General features: G+C 46.8%; 1 protein-coding gene across 1 annotated transcript; it reads left to right on the top strand.

The window, feature by feature from the left end:
- The first annotated feature begins 766 nt into the window (after positions 1-766).
- ITFG2 (integrin alpha FG-GAP repeat containing 2) lies at positions 767-15,637 on the top strand. The gene is made up of 13 exons (XM_019475026.1): positions 767-783; positions 926-992; positions 1,338-1,433; positions 1,884-1,925; positions 2,783-2,960; positions 3,292-3,431; positions 3,872-4,020; positions 5,279-5,373; positions 7,910-7,963; positions 9,661-9,752; positions 10,274-10,391; positions 11,165-11,338; positions 11,500-15,637. The coding sequence occupies exons 1-13, from the start codon at positions 767-769 to the stop codon at positions 11,646-11,648; spliced, it is 1,371 nt and encodes a 456-aa protein (XP_019330571.1). The 3' UTR covers positions 11,649-15,637.
- The last annotated feature ends 6,104 nt before the right edge of the window (positions 15,638-21,741 follow it).

The raw sequence follows: 21,741 nt of genomic DNA, 5'->3' as shown, positions 1-21,741 counted from the left end.
CCCACCGCCCGGCCGCCCTCCGAGATGAGCAGCGGCAGAGCAAGGGGCAGCAGTCGCAGGTCGTAGCGAAGGAGGCTGAAACGGGGCGGGAAACACCGAGAGGATGGTGTGGCACCAGAGCAGGAGCCTGGAGGAGGTGGTGGGGCTCCCGCCCTTGGGGGGACTTGGAGCTTGACAGGCGCTCGAGCAATGTCAGAAGCTGAGGTTGGACCAGATGGCCCCCAGAGGTCCCTTGCAAACTGAATCTTTCAGTGATTCTGGGCTGCGGTGGTCAGTGCTTCCATCACCGTTAGACGTGCTCGGCGCCCTTGGCATGGGCCCTGGATGATGTATAGCTAGTAGGGAGGTTAACTTTTGGTCCCAAAGAGAGACATTCTCCTGTCGCGGTGGTGGGGATGTAGAGGTGTGGGGAAATGCATTGCTGGGGTACAGTGGATCACAAACAGGGTAGAGCCAAGTTTGAATGTCTCGTGACCTGTATGATGGATGGATGTGCATCGGGAATGTTGCTGTTGGCCCCACAAATGGTTGTTTCTGGTGGGTCTGATTTGTCTGTAACGAGGAAGAGGTTAGCTTAACCAGGTATATGTAAACTGTCCCTTCTTCTCTTCAACAGTCAAATTTTATTACAGACCTATCCTGAAAAGTGTCATGGCTAGCAATGCAGTGGATGATAAAACAAATTTTCCCATAAGAAGTTGTGTTGCGTGGGGTAATGTGTGCAGGGATTTATGAAATGCACACAATTTCAATACACAGAGGCATGATGCAGAAGATGGGAAAGTAGGAATGGGCTTGTCAGCCGGGGTGGTTGCTGGTTTTTAGGAGTCTTCTTTAAAGAAATAATCACCATTCTGAAAGACCTTTATCCCTTCATCAGTGAGATTGACCATCCAGTGTAAATCTATTGTAAGTGTTCTTGCAGCCTCTTCCTGGATCATTACATTTTCCTCGTTGCCATCATCTTCCTCAGATGGTTCAAGAAAGATCAAGTCAATCCGGATTGAAGGATGGAAGATGGGGTCATGATGATTAGCAGAGCAGGGTGTTAAAACACAGTGACGCAACTTGAAACAATGGCTAGAGAAGCAGTGGATAATGGGATGTTGCTCTAAGGAGCCACTCCAGCTCTTTTATCTGCAAGAGTAAAATTAGTGCTTTGATTTTTTTCCCAGACCACCTCTATTGATTCGAGGCTGTCTCTTTAACTCTTGTTTTGCTTTGCTGCTTCTTCCCACAGAGGGATTTTTAGATAGGAATTCTGTAATTATTGCTGTGTGGGAATACTGTTAGTGTAATTGTGAATTTCTTCTTATTAACACAATTCTCTTGTACAGCTGAATGAGCTAGTGGTGGGAGACACCAACGGGAAACTTTATGTTTACAAGAATGATGACAGCAAACCCTGGGCTGTGCGATCTTGCCAAGGAATGGTCAGTTCTTGACAAAATTTTTAAATGGTTGGGCCTTTTGGTGTCTGTGCAGCCAGCTGTCCTTGACCACTGCCTAGGAATAGGTAGGCCAGAGGGGAATGGCAGCTAGAACTGGTTCTGATGCCTTTCATGTCATTATGCAAGGCCCTGCTTTTGCCCCCAGCTAGCCCCATGGGCGAGAAGTGATGAGCAAAGTACTGAACAAACACAGGAACTGGGCTTCTGTCCTACTTTGACCCTGCTCCTGTGCACTGTGGATTTTGCCCCAGGGCTCTGGGCAGTTGTGTGGCAGATGTGTTTCTGTCCCTGACTCTGCTCTCTTTGTCCTTGAAAAGGCTGTTTAGAGTTCAAGAGATGGTTTATGAGAGAGGAGGGGGTAGGGCAGAGGCTTATCCCAAAGTGCTGTTTTGGGTTGCCTTCTCTCATGTATGGCCTTCTTTTCTCTTGCAGCTCACATGTGTTGGCGTGGGAGATGTGTGCAATAAAGGAAAGGTAAGAGCGGCCAAACTCTTCCCAGCTGTGTCTGTAGGACATGTGGGAGGTGCTTAGGAGATTAGGGTCATGTCATATCCTGAGTGTGGAGGAAGACAGGTTGCAGGTGCTTTCTCTCCAGGATCTGCCCTTGCTCATAGAGTTTTAGCGCTACTGTTTTAAAACTGTCCTTCTGTTTACGTATAATCTGTATCTGTCTGTGAGCCATATGCAGGTTTTAGTGAGCAAAGAAATCCATCCTATCTTCAGAAAGCACTATTGATTTGCATGTCCCCCTGTGTGAGTGCCGCAAGGCTTTGGTGGTTTGATGGTTGCTCCTTTTCCTCAGTGGCTTGTGCCCTGCTCTGTGCTGGTCCCTGCTGTGGGCTATGGCCCTTCTGTCACTTGGCTGTGTGCATTTAAGGTCATCTAAACAAGACTGAGCCACAGAATAGTCTAGACTCCCAAGTAAATTCCACTGGGTCTAATAGGAGTTTTTGCTGGATTGCTATTTCTGGGGGTTAAACCAGGACCGCTGAGTCCAAAAGTCCCAGTTTAGGCACCCTGCCTAAAATACTGTAGCTATGTGTGCTCCAGTGGGGAGCAGAGCTGAAGTGAGCATTGAGAAAGCCACACATTGTTTGGGGATTGCGTGCACACATCAGCTTGATATCCTAGTTTGACAAGGATGAACAAGAAGTTTCGACCCTGCAGTACCTGAGTAGTTTTGATGCTGGCCAAAAACCTTCTCCTGTTCCCTCTGTAGCAGTCATTGATGTTGATGGATCTACCCTCATATCCTCCCTCGCCCTGCTGTGGGACAGCTTCCGCAGTTTCTAAAAGAGGAAAAATCAAAAGGTTTTTCTCTTCCCTCTTAGAATCTCGTGGTGGCAGTGAGTGCAGAAGGCTGGTTTCATCTTTTTGACCTGACTTCTCCAACTTCAAAACACTCAGATGCTTCAGGCCACCATGAGTTGGCAGCAGCAGAAGAGCAGAAGCCAGTGTTCAAGCAGCACATTCCTGCCAACACCAAGGTCATGCTGATCAGTGACATTGGTGAGCCGGGAAGCTGGTGTGGGAGTGCAGGGTGAGGGAGTTTGTGGGTATGAGGTGGGGGGGGGGGGGGAGAGAGAGAGAGAGAACGTGTGTGGGACTCACAGAAGGAAATTACTATCTTGCTGAAACAGGTGCTCTAACAAACCACAGCCAAGTCATGGAGGAGAGAAGCAAGAACTCCAGGAATTTTCCTGAAGTGCAAGTTCTCATTACAGGATTGGGATCCTCAGGGATGCTACCTGATGGAAATGAGCACAGTGGTTTCTGAATGTTGGGGGTCTTGGGGCTATGAAAGCCTGAGAGCCCATCTGTCTTCTTGTATTCCCTGCAGATGGAGATGGGAAGTGTGAGTTGGTGGTGGGTTACACTGACAGGGTGGTACGTGCCTTCCGCTGGGAGGACTTGTCGGAGAATTCAGACCATGTCTCTGGGCAGCTACTCCTGTTGAAGAAATGGCTGCTAGAAGGTCAGGTAAGGAAACAGGATGTTCAGAGCAGAACTTGTCATACAGTCTTCAAGAGGTGGCTCTCCCAAGGGAAGAAGCAAAAAATCTCAGTCCTATGAACAAAGCAATTGTCGTGTTGATGGCTTGAAAGGAGATTTGCCCAGTGGTTTTCCTATACACACGGAGCAGCTGGTGGGTTGGTCTGGGAAACAGTCAGTTGCTCTCACCCAGCTAGAGAGCATTAATGGAAAATACTAGCGTGTTCTTAAGTGGCTTTTGGTAGGGAAACATAACCTTTTACTATAACTTGGACATTTTGCTTCTAGCTGAATTTGTTCAGCTCCTGCTCAGCTCTATCAGAAGATCTGCCATATTCAAGTTTAGGTACAAGGAGCACAGTGAACCCTTCTGAGGTGTTTAAAGTTCTCAGTTCAACTCTATCCATGTTTTTCCTCTGCCAGTATAGGTGGACAGCCTCTCTGTGAACCCAGGCCCTGATGGCTCACCGGAGATGATGGTGTCTCAGCCAGGCTGCGGTTATGCGATTCTGCTGTGCACCTGGGACTCCGAGCAGCAGGCCACGACAGAGGGAAGAGACAACTCTGCCCCGAGCAGGTGAAGAGCATTACTGCATGGGATAGATGAGGAGAGTCCGCTGTAGATGCCTGTCACAAGGGGGCACCTTTGACCACACCACCTTTCTGAGGAGGGGGTGGTGTTGGGGGGGTGCTGTCTTTTGTCGTTGCTTCAGTGACCTGCTGTGCTGCTGGGAGTTCATGACTTAAGCACACCCACATCCAAGCTTCCATGAACACTCTTCATGCCTCTATCACAAAGATGAATAGTACTGCTTTCCTTGTATCCCACTCTCTTCTCCTTGGGATGGGCAAGGAGACCGGCAAAACCAGCTCACTGAGGGGTCAGTACTGGGGATTAAGGCAGGGAAATGAGCCACCTAGATCTCCAGAGAAAGAGTAGTAGGCAATCTGGTGACCTGTCTAATGGTGGGAAGGATAGCAACTGAAAGGCTGGGCCAAGCCCAGTTAGTCTGAAGCCCAGGATGACACTTTGGGTTCATTCACTTGTTTCTTCCAGGTGAGGTGATTGGAGGTTTTCCTAATGAGAACCCTGGCAGCCAGTGCTGTAAATCGCAACCAGAACAATCGAGATGAGCAGTGAGGTTATTGTCCTTGGTGCTGGAGGGACCCTTGTGGGGAATTCAGGTGCTTCTGTGGTATTCTGTGAGACTTTAAAGCAGACCCAGAAAACTGCAGCAGGAGGGCAGCTGGGCAAGTCTCCTTGATGTCTTAGAGACTTCAGTGGAATGGTACCCTCATAGCCAGAAGCCAGGTCCAGGCATGATCTCTGACCAACCTGTTCAACCCCAGGCAGACACTTCCTGAGTGAAAAGCAGCCAGGCTTACGTGACAGTAATCATAAAAATTGTCTTTTTTTTTTTCCTTGATTGGAATACATGTTTTACTGACTTTTTTCTTTTTTTTTCTTTTTTTTTCTTTTTTTTTTTTCCTTGATTGGAATACATGTTTTACTGACTTTTTTCTTTTTTTTTTTTCCTTGATTGGAATACATGTTTTACTGACTTTTTTCTTTTTTTTCTTTGCGCTCTTTCCAGTTTTCTGATGCATCAAATCATTCTGGTTTTGTTTTTTAAACATTAGCGAGTTCCTTTCATACCTGGGGTGGCATGCTTTCTTTTCCTTGGTCTTTACTGTTACAGGGCTAACCTGTGCACAAACTCTATCAATCTTTGGATTTGTAGAGCTTTGGAGTACGCTGTTCTTGAGATTGTTCTGGCACGGTCCCAGGCATGGTTCCCTAACCTTCCACTGATGTCTGTCTCTCTTTTCCCTAGTGAGGCCCCTATTCGAGATGTTATTCTACACCAAACATCTGGACGGATTCACAACAAGAATGTTTCCACTCATCTAATTGGTAGCATTGGTCGAGGTGAGAGATTAGGAGCTTGGGGTCTCTGGCCCAACAGTTGCCCCTGATAGTTTTTCAGTATGTCAGTCCAGCATGAAGTCAGATTTCCTGTGGCTGAAAAATAATAGTGGGAGGCAGCTGCAAGAACTGAGGGAACTCGGCTTCTGTTAGTCAGCTCCCAAAGAAAGACAGATGGATATCTGCATTTGAACTTTTTATAGCCTTTGTCCTTCCCTAGGTAGCTCTTACTTTTCACCTAGCACAACAGTTTTTCTGCAGCCTCTACTGGCCTGCATTTAGTCATCCTGAATGGCTGCCATGCCTTGCTCCTGCACATGTCCTTGGTCTTTGCTTTTGCATGGCTGCAGCTTATGCCCTCTTCGTATTCCCTAGATGCATCTCTTCTGTTCCACAGCCTCATCTTTATTCCTGCTTTTGTGCTTTTCAGCATTTGATTCCCGATACCTGGCAGCTATAGTGTGCTCTTCCGTCACCTACGCAGTCCCAACCCCTCCAGAGCTGCTTCCATATTTCATTTATATCACTGTCCTCTGTCTCCTTCCAATGTATTCTGTTCAGCTGTTGTATCTAAACTCTCCACAGCTGCTGGTTCCTCTCAGCCCTGACACACCGCTGTTGTGTCCAGACTTTTCTTACACACTGCCACTGCTTCTCTTGTGTAACTGCTTTGTGCTCTGACCTGTGCCTGGTGCACCTGCTGAACCCTGTTTTGGTACCTATGGAGAATAAGCAGCTTTCACTCCCCTTTGGAGCGTGTGGGCATAATACAAGAAGGCAGAAAATTCCCAATGCAGATCACTCTCTCGTCTGCAGCTGGCTGGAATCCAGCTTCATTTGCTCTGTCCAAGTATTACCCCCTGCAGTGCTGTCTGAGAATGATTTAGGCTGTCCAGTGTAATTAGAGCTGGGGGAGAAGAGCAATCCACTGAAACCACTCCTCTTCCCCTTCCCCAGAGTACCCTTCCTCCCCAGTTCCTAAGCTTGCCATGTTTTCAGCATCTCGGATGCTGCTATGAGCAACATGGTCAACAAGAGCATGAAATCAATTATTTCACTGCATACAAAGCCTTGCATCTAATGAGAGGTGTCTGTGAAAAATGAAGACACACAGAATAAGGGATAAAGAGAAGGTTTTGAAAAGCCCACTGATGCTGGACCATCAGTAATGAAACAGCTGAAGAGTGCCATGCTGACCGGTCTGTAAGGGGAACACAGCAGATCTTTTGGATCAGAGCCTGTCTGGAAGAATGTCAGCTAGCGGCAACAGAGCACTCAACCAGCTGATTGTTTGCTTTAAGCTGATCTGTGGAAATAGGGTAGTCTGTGTCCTGGGAGTGTGCAGGATGTTGTAGCTTGGAGCTGTCTATGGACCGTGGAGGTAGGCTTGCAGTATTACGTCATTCTGGAGAAACTGCCTATTTGCTTTCAGCTCTGCTGGCTTGTCCCAGACTGCCAGGTTTCCTGGGTTCCTGCAGACCTCAGGGAGCCAGTGTGTCTCCTACATTGTCACTGAAAGGATTAAATGCAGCTGTAGTTGAATGCAGCTCCAGTCCTCTCCCTCCAAGTGTGGTATCACTTTCAAAACCTGACCTTGCATGTCTTTTCTGACTGGTAGTTAGGTGGAGAGTGTACTGAAGAGCTGAAGCAGCCCAGTGGTCAGGGGAGTCTCTTCTTCAGATTTAACTAGTCACATTCGTCAGTGCTGTCCTGCACACAACTGTGATGTACAGCCTTTGGGGAGGATACTGCTTGTGGGAAGTTCACAGCTGTATAAACATAGCCTAGGAAAGCCAGGGCTGAGTGTGTAGATGAGCATGAAGGCACATGTCTAATCTGCTCATAAAGCAAGGGCTCTCTAGTATCTTACCAGTGTTTGCTGGGAGAGGATCACAGCTTCTGTGCAGTTTTGCTGTAGCGAAAACAATAGAGTTGGTAGCATGATCTCCACAGACTCATTCAGGAGTTGCCATGGAGGTGCTTTTGTGCTAATGTGACGGATGCTTTGTCCTTCTGGCGGGACCTCTCTTTTTTTCCCCTGCACCTTCCCAGAACAGCCGAAGGCCATGTTCCTGTCCTTGAAAGAAACAGCGAGGGTACAGTTGTAATACTCTTGTTTGGCTGCAGCTGTTCTTCACTTTGTCCTTTGTGATGGTCCTGCCCATGCTTGTGCATTTCTGTAGCCTGGAGAGGATGTGATGCAGTCCACTAAAATTGGAACTGCCATCAGCCTGCAAGTGCATATGTGGTACGGACAGACTCCTAGGATCAGCCAGCAGAACCAGACATGCCTATGATAAAAATGATCAGTGCAAACCAAAGGTCTTGGGTTTTGAGATGCCAGTGCCCTACAAATAAAAGCCAGCATGAAGTATGATTGGTTGCAAGAATCTGCAGATACCTGCTAAGCAAAGGGTCAAGGCTAGGTAAATAAGGAGGCGGGATGGATCAGCTTGTTCTGGAATTTTTTTTCAGGAGAGGGAGAGAACAATGCTCATAAACCGGCATCAACTCCTGTAATTCTCTTCTGCACTTACAGGCTGCTCCAGTGAGAATAGTGGCTCAGGTCTCTTTGCCCTCTGTACTCTGGATGGTAAGTCCTGGAAGAAAGGCCGGTGGGGTGGCCAAGGCCTGTCACTAATTGAAAGCAGGGAACCAGGGGCTCAGTGCTTTTGGTTTTGAAAGAAGAGGGAGCCGGGCTTCAGAAACGCTTCCTGGGTCAGGCAAGAGAATTTGACTCAAAGACTCCTTCTGCTGACATATTTTATATGAAGGCATGAAAGCTAAGACAGGAGCCAAGGTAAGAGTTGTCACTGTGAGCAAGTTCCCCCTAAAGCAGGTGAGTGATAACATGCCTGTATCTGAGGATATGATGAAACGTATTAAAGCTGAGCCTGTCTTTCTGTTCCTTACTGAATTGGTCTGATATTGCACAGGCTTGCTCTCTCCAGGAAACCTGTTGTGTTTTCTATCTGTTACTAATATCTGCCTTTATCTCTCCCCTGGTACCGTCTATTCATCTGTGAATTTCAAAGGATTTTGCAAACTTTAATTGCTTGTATGGTCTCATGGCCTATGGGGGTAGAAGTATTAAAGCCATGCTGCAGCAAGCAGCTGGGAAAATGAAGAGGCTAGGTCATTGGCCCAAAGGCACACTGAAAGCTTGAGATGGAGAGAGAGACTAGAACTGTCATCTGCTCACTCCTAAGTTGCCTGCTTACTCAATGGTCAAATAACTGAGATGCCAATTCAGCAGTGCCATTCATGTAGACGGGAGCCTCTAAACCACAGCAGAGATGTGTCCTTGTACTTGAAGGGACTTGGGTTGTTTCCAAAAGCAGTAAAGGAAATGGATGCTGGAACTTGAGTATTGGTAGAGAGGAGCTGGCCTCATGCAGACCTGGAGCCATGTTTTTCTGCTTGTGCCCCTGACTGAGAAATGATAGGACAGGCTGCAATAGGACTGAATCTAATGAGCTGAACGCAGGGTTTCTGTCCGAAAAACAACAGTGTGGAGACAAGATGCTGTGCTTTTCTCTTCCCAGATAGGCAGCCTGTCCTGTTTGGGCCAGACGTCCACCTGCCCAATGATGTCCTGCTAGGGAACTTCTGATTATTCTTTGGGCCTGAACTCTGAAGCTTCTGCATCTGGCAAGGCTTCCTGCCTCACTGTGGCTCACTCGTGAGCCTTACCGAGGCTGGAGGGCACTGTGAGGATAGATTCATGTTTACGTTCCACTCTTTCACGGGCCTCCCCTCCCCCCCAGTACTATCACAGTATCTCTGGATGACAGAAAAACAGTATGTGAGGTAAGTGTCCAGTATGGTTTTAGCAGCCAAGAGGCCGTGCCCGTGCTATTAGCCAGCCAGCTCTCAGCTGATACTTGTCAACATGGTGTCCTGAGATCACATGATCTGTGGGACATGGTGAGAAGCTTCCAGTTTACTAACTGTCTCATGTGAGATCTGTTATGTACTGTACTTTGGGAGCCTGTTTTGGGCAGTTTTCTTATTGTCTTAGAGCACAATCCAATTAGCAGGGCTGCTGCCATTTTTCCTCTCTGTTTCCAGTTGCTGATGTACTGATGAGAAGATAAAGGACTGCTGTCCTTCCTGAAACTGAGACTGTGTTACCTATTAACAACCACAGCCTGTACCATGGGCCCAACCCTCTGCCTGCAGACCCTAAGTGTTGAAGGAGTGTGCAGGGCCCAGTGTTAGCAAACATCTTGCTCCCTTTTAACAGCTTCAAGACAATATTTTTTTTTTTTTTTCTTTCCCCCCCTTCAGGGACATTGAAACTCATGGAGGGAGCAGACAAGCTGCTCTGGTCTGTGCAGGTTGATCACCAGCTGTTTGCTCTGGAAAAGCTGGATGTTACTGTGAGTGTCTGTGAATAGGGCCGGGAGGGATGAAGACAAAAACTCAACATGGCTTTGTGTATATGAATTTAGGAAGGGCAGAGGGAGTATGACTCAGCTGAAAAAGACTGGGATTATCTCAGGATGACATACAGAGTGCTCTGACTGTGCTGGTGCATTCTGCGCTCATGTCAGTCTGTCCACCTGCAAGAGGTTGAGCTGTGTCTGCCTGTTTGACCCTAGTGAACCCAGGATCCTGCTATGAACTTTTCGTCCCCCAGCTGCTCTTTTACCTTATTGCAAAGTTGAATGGTTTTGCACACTGCTAATACCCCAATTGTCTACAAGCTCTTATGATACATAAGGATTACAATAGAGGAGAGAGAGATGGTCTCCAAGTGCAAAATGTCTAGACAAGATGTCCAAAAGTGACACCTTGTTCAGACATTAGTGTTCTGTCTCTGAACAAGCAGGAAAGACTTTTGACTGCCTCTGGGAATAATTGATGTCCATGCTAATATGCAATCTTATGGTTCCTGCAGGGCAATGGACATGAGGAGGTGATTGCCTGTGCATGGGATGGTCAGACGTACATCATCGACCAGAATCGGACTGTTGCCAGATTTCAAGCAGATGAGAATGTCAGTGCGTTCTGTGCAGGTGGGGAGCCTGACTGCAAAGCCAGCCCTCACAGCATTTCTCCCTCAAAGCTACTACTCCTCTCTGGGAGACCTGGAATCCTTTGTCTGTCTGCAGTGGGGAATAATTTCCCTGTGTGTATACTGCAGAAGGCCCAGATAGCCTTTCCTCTGGTGGCATCTGGGAAAAGTAGCGGTGAGAGGAGGTGATGCTGAGCAGCCCTCACAGCATTTCTCCCTCAAAGCTACTACTCCTCTCTGGGAGACCTGGAATCCTTTGTCTGTCTGCAGTGGGGAATAATTTCCCTGTGTATACTGCAGAAGGCCCAGATAGCCTTTCCTCTGGTGGCATCTGGGAAAAGTAGCGGTGAGAGGAGGTGATGCTGAGGTTTGTCTGTGATGGTTTTGGGTTTTTTTCCTGTCCTTTTTGGGAGTGTTACAGTGGTCTCTTGTCTTCCCCACTGCTTTTTTAATTTGCAGGCTTCTAAGCTGTTTTCAAGTGGAGATAAGGAGCCCCGCAGAACCAGCCTGAGCCTTGGCTTTGCTCAGTCCCCTCTCTAACCTGCAAGAAGCAGCTTGCAAATTCCAAAGCTCTATGCGTTAATAACAGTTTAGAGACACTTTCTTGGATTGTCTCAAAGGCACTTCATATACCAAAGTCCATGTCTGCGCCCCTCACCCCAGGTGCTCGCTGCTTTCTGCTAACAGCTTTGATACCTCATCATGAGAAGTCACCTATTTGTTTTCTCTGTCCTTTTGGAAGTAGTTGGATCTCCACACTTTTGCTTTCTGCAGGCCTCTATGCATGCAAAGGAGGAAGCAACAGCCCCTGCCTGGTTTATGTCAGCTTCAATCAGAAGATCTACATCTACTGGGATGTGCAGCTGGAGAGAATGGAGTCCACCAACCTGTTGAAAATCCTGGATTGTGACCCAGAGTTTGGAAGTCTCCTGCAGCAGCTGGGTGTGGGTGAGTGCAGAAAGGGTGAAGGACGTACAGGAATAAAGAGAGGAAGGGCTGCTGGCAGGTGATGTGCTGGGAACTAGAGTTCCGGGTACTTCTTGAGGAAGTACGGCTTTCGTACTCCCTGTTGAGAATCCCGAACAATTGTCTTTCTCTCTTTTCTGTAGAAAGAGGCGACGTTTCTGCTGTCAAAGATCTGATTCACAAAACACTGTATTTTCCTGAGAAACAGCAGCAGAGCAGCCCCTCGCAGTGTCAAGACCCTGCTGGAACAGACTCCTCTGCCCACTACGCTGCCATCCAGGATCCCTTATAACAAGTCACGTGGAGACTGACATCTTTAATATCAGCACAAACTCTTCTCTGACTGGAATCGGGCATCTAATGAAGATGAGACTGTTCTTTTCCCATCTCTGTCAAAGCTTCCAGACAGCAAAGGGCGTACAGGCTGGGTTCTGTGGAGGGATGTGCTTGGCTGTAGGCTTGAGTGAAGGTGGTGGGATGATTTGCTTTTAGCTGAGGAAGCTACCAGAACAGCAAGAGCCCAGGATCCTGCTCATTGGCCTTCCATTGCCAGTTTCCATGTTCTCCGCTAGCTAAAGCGCTTTATGGGTGGCTGTGAAGGAGCACTGAGGTCATAGATGGAGAGAATAGCTGAGCTCAGTCTCTGTTTTGGCCTTTTCTTACAACTGCTCGAGTGATTACTTCTGAGTTCTTAGCAGGACCACAGTGCAGGAACTGCAGATGGAGGAACTGAATTAGGGAGCAGGCAACGTCCTTTCCCATTTAGGTGTGTTTTTAAAGTAGACCCAGGCATTGTTTGCCTTTGCTCTGCTGCTGCTCTTCTACCAAGCAGTTTCTCACAAACCACCTCCTGTTCTGAGGAGCTGGAGACATGCATGAGAAGAACCACAACTTGCACTAATAAGGTGTCGAGAGGTAACAGCTCCAGCGAACCCCAGCTGTACTCAAGAGGCATTGCTTGTCCCTGACTTCTTGGGCACGGTCATCCCGGAGATGGCTGTGACTTAGCAAAGCAGCTGTGAACTGGGCAGTAGGAGGAATCTGTCTGAACCATGGATCTGTGGTGCTGTGAGCGCTTGGCCATTCCATAATAAGCAGTGGAAATGCCACACTTCCCTCTTGTTGTGGAGAATACCATGCTATTTTGAGTCCTGCACAGCTGAAAGATGTGGACCGGAGGTGATGTTCCACTTGCTGGTATGCAGAGTCTGGAAGAGGCCATTGCTCACGCAGGCTGCTCACATGCAAAGGCCCAGGCAGGAACCTTTCCATGTGCTGCTGGTGTTCTGCTTTTCCCCATCTCAGCTTGCCCCTTGCCTAACTCAGCTTATTAGGATAGGAGCAGCAGGCTCACCTGCTGTTTTGCATCTTTTATCTTCTCTCACTTGTGTGATGTTTTATTGGACATGCATAATGGATGGAGCTGTCCCTTCACCCTTATGGCAGCCTGAGTCAGAGCAAATATAATCCAGTGATCTCTCTTTAGCAAATGGTAACATTTAAAGATCCTGCAGGCTGTTGAAAACCTGCTGTTCTATACTCTGCAAAACATCCAAGGGCAGTCCTAACTGGGAGAAAAAACTTCGTATAGAGGAAAGGAGTGTCTTGCCCTTGGGTCAAAAGGACTGTTGTTGAAGTAGCCCTATGTGGTAGAAGGGCAGGATCTTTACATAATAAGCCCTAGCTTTTCTTTGGAATTTCCATCGGTAGATTTATGTAATCTCTATAGAGGACAACTTCTGTCCTCTGTGTTTGATAGCTGTGAAAGTTGAAGCATGGAGCAGTGAAATGGCATGACCTGCTCTGCGCCAGCTAGCTTGCTTCTCGGACCACTCTGTCTTCTGACTCTGTAACTATAGTGGAAGCTTCTTTCCATTTTAATGACCTCACTGAGGAGCATTTTTAAATGTTCCCCTGTCATACTAAGTGCTTATGTACTACTGGATCCTTCAGGCAGGAGCTCTAAAGTCATAATAGTGCTTTAGTAACAGTGGTGTTCAGAGCAGCAGGGCTTGAGTTTGTCAGCTATGGAGAGCTGATAGTGTAGGGACCACCTACTGATGGGCTAAAGCAAGGAGTTGTCTTGAAGTTTGTCAGCTCTGGACTGTAACCTCAAGAAATTGTCAGCTCTCGTGATGCTGAGATGTACAGCCACCCATCCCAGTGGGCAATCACCACTGCTTCTGGCAAATTAGTCAGTGTGACCCCTTGGGCTCTCATCAGTCTCATAGTCCTTTCCTAATGAGGATGAGTCTTGTTGGGGCTATTAACTAGATCACAGTATTTTGCTTCTTGCTACTTCCAGGTTTCTGTTTCCCAAAACCTAAAGCTGCTCTTTCCGATCACCAGAACAAGTAAGGATTCTCCCTTCCCTCCCTTCAGGTGAAGTAGTAGCAGTTGCTACTCTTATCTCCTCCCCTTGGGGCCCAGCTGAGGTGGGGAGAAGCAGATGTCCCTACAGATGGGGTGAATAGTTTGGTTTCACTGTATTCTGAGATAATTCCCACCTAGCCCTGTTGCTACCTGATTTTAATCTTGCACTTCAAAATTAGTGGAACTGACGTGAAGAGGGACCACAGCGAAACGGAACTCTGCAGGGCAGTTTCCAGAAGCATACAACAGAAATGACATTGTAGCAATGTCCCTGCACAGGCCTGTGTCGTGGCATATGCTGTTCTTCCATCCTGAACACAGACTACTGTTCTTCCTCTACTTAAGGTTGTGTATTTTCTTGTCCTGCTCCCCCCCGCACCCCCAGTAATTCTGTGGCTTCTGTCTCCCCCACTGTCAATAGAAACGGGATGGTTACAAGCAACAGAAAATAATAATGCCTGAGTTTTCAGTCATGGCTTGCACAACCTGGCATGTGTACTGCTTCACAGATGATGGGCTCTTCTGCTCTGTCTGTGCTTTCACAAAAACAGATGGGGTCCTACCACAACTTGTGCCTGCCATGGCCCTACTCAATGTTGTTTGGCTTTTGTGGGGCAGGTGTTCTCCACAGAAGTACTCTCTCTCTTGATCCACTGCTGGAACCCCAGAGGTTCCTGCAGCAATTGCCTGGAGTATTTTATTTGCCTGAGAGTTGGGCCGGGCTGAGCTAATCTGGTAGCTGGGTCTCACAGGCTATTGCAGTGCTACTAGATTGTAATTCCTTTTTGAGGCCTACCAGGATTGTCTACGCTCATAACAGAGAACAACTCAATGCTGTCTGTCCATGCCAAATATAAACCTTTATTAGCAACACAAGCGCAAGGGGGATACAAATGGTTGTATGACTGAAACTGTTTTATGCAAAACAAACTTTGCCGTACAGGTCAAATGATTTCTAAGGAAGGTCAAATTGATCCACTATTGGATTGTTAATTGTTGAGAAGAAACAGGAAAGGGTTAATGGGGGTTCTTTTCCTAAGAACCATCTTTAAAAGAAAATGGGGCAGAAACAATGCAAATGTTGGACAGGGCAATCTGTGCAACCTAGCCCTCTTCTGTTGTTGGCCTGAGGATAACATTGCTGTGTGCTGTGCAAGCCCAGGCATGCTGCATTCTGGAACGCAGAGGTGAGAAGAAACGGACACTACAGATCATCTGTTTCCCAAAACTCTTCAGCTCTTAAAACCATTTGAGAGGAAAATTACTAATGTTTGAGGGTTTCCACTGACAGTTTTATATTGCTTAGAGCATATAGTAACTTGCAGATGCATTTTGCTCTTGTGCCCCTTGTGCACAAAGGAGAATGAAAACTGTCTACAGAAAAATTAATTGGAACTTCTGTACTGTTCCTTGGCCAAAAGATGACTTTCCTTCTTTTCTCATGCCCTGAACTCCAAAGTGGCAGTTAACCGACTGGCTGCAGTCAATAGTTCCCGAAGTCAATGCTTCAGGCTACTGCCACTGGCAACAATTTTCTGTGGAGTATACATTATTCAGAGAAGGAGCCACGTAGGCTCTTTCTCTGGACTGATAGAGTTATGTTATACTTTCATTGTAATGCATTGCTTGTTTGTCCTTGCCAGCCAACACAAGCCACAGAGTTGGAATTAGTTGTTCCTCCTCACGCAGCAGAACATGTTGTTTGCTGCATCCTACTCTGTGGCATATTGGCATACCCACTGGTGCCAGGAAGCTTTTTGACAGGGCAGGATTTGCAAGACACGTTTGTATGTCCTAGTGCCAGCACACAGCAAATGAGGAGTCCAACAGCATTCTCAGACACTGGGGGCATTCGCAGATAAATGATTCATGGCTTTGGTTGTGACACTCAATTTACTAGCAAGAAAATAAAGGCTCAATTTACTAGCAAGAAAATGAAGGGGTTGTTTTATTTTCCTGAGACGTAATAAACCCACTGGTCGTCCCTGCTCTCATTTTTATGATCTCTTTGCTGAACGCAGTTACTTCTATAACTCTTCAGGAATATTCTGGCATTTGCTAGTGGAGTCTCTTGAAAAGAGGACTGACTGCAAACATGTAGGTGGCTCAGTGGTCTTCAGTTCCATAACTCGCCCACTAGTAGTGAAAGAAGGAGCAGGCCTCTGGGAATATGGATGGCTGGAGCTCCTGTTCCGTTCAAAACCAAGTGACTCCCAAGCTCCTGGAAATGGTCCTGATTACGGCTTCGGCAGAGTGCATGTTCTCGGGATAGGTTTGCCTCTTGCGCATAGGCCTTGGAAGTGGCCTCAGAAGTCCATCTCCCCATCCCCGGGCAGGTTCAGCCATACGTATCTCACACCTGCCGTGTAACACTTCTCTGTTCTAAAGACTTGCTGTGATAGACACTTCCCTGCTGACTGTTTTGCAACTGCTGTGTCCACTGCTGGAAAGTAGCCCTAGTAGGAGCTGACCACCAAGGCAGTTCAGACAGATTATCCCTAAAATAATAACACTCCATTGTCTGTATTGAAGGGATGGGCCTCGTTATGAGGAAGCCAGTGTTGGACACGTACAGGATGTGCCTATGCCCTGCTCTGAGGTGGCAGTTTGTACTAAATTTCTATACATAGTTTCCATATGAAAGCATTGGCATTCTTTGATCTCCAGTAGAAAAGACCTTTAGATAGCTCCTTCCTTCCCCGTGTCCCACAAAAGCAATAGAGATGACTGAAATGGGGGTAGGGAAGTGTATCTGTATAATAGGCTTTTCCAAAAGAAACTACAATTGAGCCAGACTTCAGCCTTGCCAACCCACTTAAAAATTACTTATTGGGCTCCCTAACATAGGAAGACTTTTAAAAATTACTATGTTTGTAGATGGGGTTAAGGTTGCTTCTTTGAGATGTTAAGTCGTGTTTTATAATCACATCTTTTAAAGCTAAGATTTCTGTCTTTCACAATGGAAGCTGGGATTCCCATGTAATGACACAAAAATGCTGGTTTTTGGAGAAAACACCAGTTTGGGCAAGAATTCAGAATACATGCGTTAAGGTCAGTAACAACATGTCATTTAATGCCGAGGAACTCTGGGAGATGGCAACCTTCCCGGAATCAATTGTTAAGGCCCCCTGCCACTGGCAACAATTTTCTGTGGAGTATACATTATTCAGAGAAGGAGCCACGTAGGCTCTTTCTCTGGACTGATAGAGTTATGTTATACTTTCATTGTAATGCATTGCTTGTTTGTCCTTGCCAGCCAACACAAGCCACAGAGTTGGAATTAGTTGTTCCTCCTCACGCAGCAGAACATGTTGTTTGCTGCATCCTACTCTGTGGCATATTGGCATACCCACTGGTGCCAGGAAGCTTTTTGACAGGGCAGGATTTGCAAGACTATGTCCTATGTCCTAGTGCCAGCACACAGCAAATGAGGAGTCCAACTCAGACACTGGGGGCATTCGCAGATAAATGATTCATGGCTTTGGTTGTGACACTCAATTTACTAGCAAGAAAATAAAGGGAAGGGGTTGTTTTATTTTCCTGAGACGTAATAAACCCACTGGTCGTCCCTGCTCTCATTTTTATGATCTCTTTGCTGAACGCAGTTACTTCTATAACTCTTCAGGAATATTCTGGCATTTGCTAGTGGAGTCTCTTGAAAAGAGGACTGACTGCAAACATGTAGGTGGCTCAGTGGTCTTCAGTTCCATAACTTGCCCACTAGTAGTGAAAGAAGGAGCAGGCCTCTGGGAATATGGATGGCTGGAGCTCCTGTTCCGTTCAAAACCAAGTGACTCCCAAGCTCCTGGAAATGGTCCTGATTACGGCTTCGGCAGAGTGCATGTTCTCGGGATAGGTTTGCCTCTTGCGCATAGGCCTTGGAAGTGGCCTCAGAAGTCCATCTCCCCATCCCCGGGCAGGTTCAGCCATACGTATCTCACACCTGCCGTGTAACACTTCTCTGTTCTAAAGACTTGCTGTGATAGACACTTCCCTGCTGACTGTTTTGCAACTGCTGTGTCCACTGCTGGAAAGTAGCCCTAGTAGGAGCTGACCACCAAGGCAGTTCAGACAGATTATCCCTAAAATAATAACACTCCATTGTCTGTATTGAAGGGATGGGCCTCGTTATGAGGAAGCCAGTGTTGGACACGTACAGGATGTGCCTATGCCCTGCTCTGAGGTGGCAGTTTGTACTAAATTTCTATACATAGTTTCCATATGAAAGCATTGGCATTCTTTGATCTCCAGTAGAAAAGACCTTTAGATAGCTCCTTCCTTCCCCGTGTCCCACAAAAGCAATAGAGATGACTGAAATGGGGGTAGGGAAGTGTATCTGTATAATAGGCTTTTCCAAAAGAAACTACAATTGAGCCAGACTTCAGCCTTGCCAACCCACTTAAAAATTACTTATTGGGCTCCCTAACATAGGAAGACTTTTAAAAATTACTATGTTTGTAGATGGGGTTAAGGTTGCTTCTTTGAGATGTTAAGTCGTGTTTTATAATCACATCTTTTAAAGCTAAGATTTCTGTCTTTCACAATGGAAGCTGGGATTCCCATGTAATGACACAAAAATGCTGGTTTTTGGAGAAAACACCAGTTTGGGCAAGAATTCAGAATACATGCGTTAAGGTCAGTAACAACATGTCATTTAATGCCGAGGAACTCTGGGAGATGGCAACCCACCAGCAGTTCTGTTTGACAACGAGGAAACCGGGTACTGACACTGTAGGATTAGACTGTGATGTAGGGAATGAGTTGACGTGAGGTGTCAGCCATGGTGTTATGACCTGCAGTACTCATTTAATCATGTAAATGTTTTTTTCTGTAAGCTCTGCCTGCAACAAAGCTTGATGGGGAGGTTCCAGGATAACTGTTGGCAACAGCTTCCTCAGTGTCTGGGTGGAAGAGACCTTTACTGTGTGGACCTGCATGTTCAACTGACATGGACCAGGAGGAAGGTGAAAAGCATGTCTTCTGCTCTGGCACTGATTTCACAGCTGAAAAGAAGAGCTCTCACATGCTAATTTAGCGCTTGCTTGGAAACATCCTCTCTATGACTGACAAGTGGCACAGTCTACATTTATACATGCAGTTGTTAAGAACAAAGAGGAAAGGCTGGCAGGATGGTGGCATAACGCGAGAAGAGTATTAGCAACCAGGGTACAGGAAAGTGTTAAAAGGATTATCTAAGAAGGCAAGAATTCCTTTTGGAAGAAGCAAATTTGTCACCTGCCAGTGTGGAAGAATGAATTATTTGCTTGGGGGAAGGTAAGGAGCATGCAAAGAAGGATTCGTTATGCAGAGAGGGACGGACAGCGCTTGTGATTGTCACCTACTGTAGCATGTTAATTCGCAGAGGAACCTGAACTATTGGTGATTTGAGAAATGAGGCATGTGAATCACAGAAAGGCTTCAGAAGGACTGGAGGATGTTCTGGAGGTGAGCAAAAGCAGAGTTATCCCAAGACTGACATGTAAGAACAGCACTTAGTGGATTCCAACAGCAGCTAGTGTGCAAGTATCTGCAGGGCTGTAAATGACAGGCACTAGTCAAAATAGAATTGTCAACTCAAAGTTGTGCCAATTTTCTGTAGGATCCCATCCAGCACCCTTTAAATCATTGGAAAGATTCCTGTTGGCTTCAGTCTGAGTTTGGGAAGACTCCTACTCACCTACACCCTCACCCTAGCAGAGTCCAGCTCCAAAATGGGACACCCGCCAGGCATGGCTTTCACACAGAAGTGGCCAGGACTGAAAGCTGTTGGTGGCCCTCCCCTTCCCTTGGCAGCCCCTTCACAGCCCCACCAACACTGGGGCTCTGAGCTTGCTCTACCACGTAACCCTCACCTACCCCCTCATCCTCACCAGAGCCCAGCTCCAAAATGCACACCCACCACCTAGGGCTACCACACAGAAGTGGCCAGGACTGAAAGCTGTTAGTGGCCCTCACCTTCCCTTGGCAGCCACTTGTGGGCACCAGCAGAGCCTGGCAAAAGCTGTCAGACACTCTGGAAGGCAGTGGAGACCTGCCTGGGCATCAGCAAAGCCCGGCAAAAGCCCTGGGGTGCTCTGGAGGGAAGCAGGGCCCCTTGTGGACGTTGCAAAGCCTTGCAAAAGCCCCAGGGGCACTCTGGAAGGCAGCAGGGCCCCTTGCAGACCAAAGCAAAACCCGGCAAAAGCCCTAGGGCACCCTGGAGGGAAGCAGGGCCCTTTGTGGGCACTGGCAAAAGCCGTCAGATCTCTGGAATGTTAGTGTTAGGGTACGAGATAGGGTTAGGGGTATGGGATAGGATAAGGGTTACGGTTAGGGCCGTTAGGGTAAGGAGTTAGAGATAGGGTTAGAGGTTAGGGTTAGAATTAGGGGGTTAGGGATAGGGTCAAGGGTTAGGGATTAGAGTTAGCATTAGTTTTAGGATTAGGGTTAGGTTTTGGGGTTAGGGTGTTAGAGTTAGGGGCTTACATTCAGCAGCTTAGGTTTAGGACTAGGGTTTAGGTTTAGGGGTTAGGATTAGGGGCTAGGGGTTAGGATTAGGAGTTAGGGTTAGAGTCAGGGGTTATGGCTTAGGGTTAAGGTTAGGGTTAGGGCTAGGGTTAGTGTTAGGGATAGGGTTAAGGTTAGGGTTACTGTTCAGGGGTTAGAGTTAGGGGTTAGTGATAGGGTTAGGGTTGGGGATATGGTTAGGGTTTAGTATTAGGAGTTAGAGTTAAGGTTAGGTTTAGGATTAGGGTTAGGTTTTAGAATTAGGTTTAGGGGGTTAGAATAAGTGGGTTAGAGTTAGGTGGTTAGATTTAGGGAGTTACTGTTAGGGTTGGGGTTTAGGGTTAGGGGCCAGGGGTTAGGATTAATGGTTATGGTCAGGGTTAGGGGTTAGGATTAGCATTAATGTTTAGTGTTAGGGTTAGGTTTTGTGGTTAGTTTTTATGTTACGGGTTAGGGTTAGGTTTAGTTTAGGTTTGGGGTTAGGAGTTAGGTTTAGGGGTTCTGTTAGGGGTGAGGGATATGGTTAGAGGGGTTAGGTTTAAGGGTTTGAGATCGGGATATGGATAGGGGGTTTGGGTTAGGATTAGGGTTTTTCGGTTAGGGGGTTAGGGTTAGGCTTAACGGTTATGCTTAGGGTTAGGGATTAGAGTTAGGATTAGGGTTTAGGGTTAGCATTTAAGGCTAGGGGTTAGGGTTAGAGTTTATGGGTTAGGCCTAGGGGTAGGGTTAGATGTTTTAGGTTTGGGGTTAGGGGTAGTGATAGGGTTAGCATTAGGGTTAGGGGTAGGGATAGTGTTAGGGTTTAGGGTTAGGAGTTAGAGTTATCATTAGGGTTAGGATTTGAGAATAGGGTTATGGTTACGAGGTTAGAGTTTGGGGGTAAGGGGGTTAGGTTTTAGGGGGTTAGGTTTATGGTTAACTTTCAGGGTTAGGGGCTAGGGGTTAGGGTCAGGGTTAGGCTTCATGTTAAGGTTTAGTGGTTAGGGTTAGGTTTAGGTATAGAGTTTGGGTTAGGAGTTAGAGTTTAGGGTTAGGGTTGGGTATTAGGGTTAGGTTTTGGGGTTAGGGTTTATAGTTAGCGTTATGTTTAGGATTAGGTTTACAGTTTGGGGTTAGGGTTAGGTGGTTAGAGTTGGGTTAGATTTAGGGGGTTATGTTTAGGGTTAGGGTTTAGGGTTAGGGGCTAGGGTTTAGGATTAGGGGTTAGGGTCGGGGTTAGGGTTAGCATTAAGGGTTAGGGTTAGGTTTAGGGGTTAGGGGTTTTAGGGTTTAAATTTAGGGTTAGGATTTAGGGTTAGGGTTACTTTTTGGGGTTAGATTTAGGGTCAAGTTTAGGGTTAGGGTTTAGTGTTTGTGTTAGGGCTAGAGTTAGCTTTAATGTTTAGGGTTAGGGTTTAGGGTTCGCATTTTTTTTTAAAATAGATCATAAAAGTTAATGAATAGTAAGAGATGTAATGGACATAGTATCTGTCAGCTTTAGCAGATTTTTTGCCATTGTTCCACATGCCATTTTTAGAGGGCAACGG

The sequence above is a fragment of the Aptenodytes forsteri genome, unplaced genomic scaffold (assembly GCF_000699145.1).
Source record: "Aptenodytes forsteri isolate BGI_AS27 unplaced genomic scaffold, ASM69914v1 Scaffold286, whole genome shotgun sequence".
Taxonomy (NCBI): domain Eukaryota; kingdom Metazoa; phylum Chordata; class Aves; order Sphenisciformes; family Spheniscidae; genus Aptenodytes; species Aptenodytes forsteri.
This window is presented reverse-complemented; position numbering and strand designations above follow the sequence as displayed.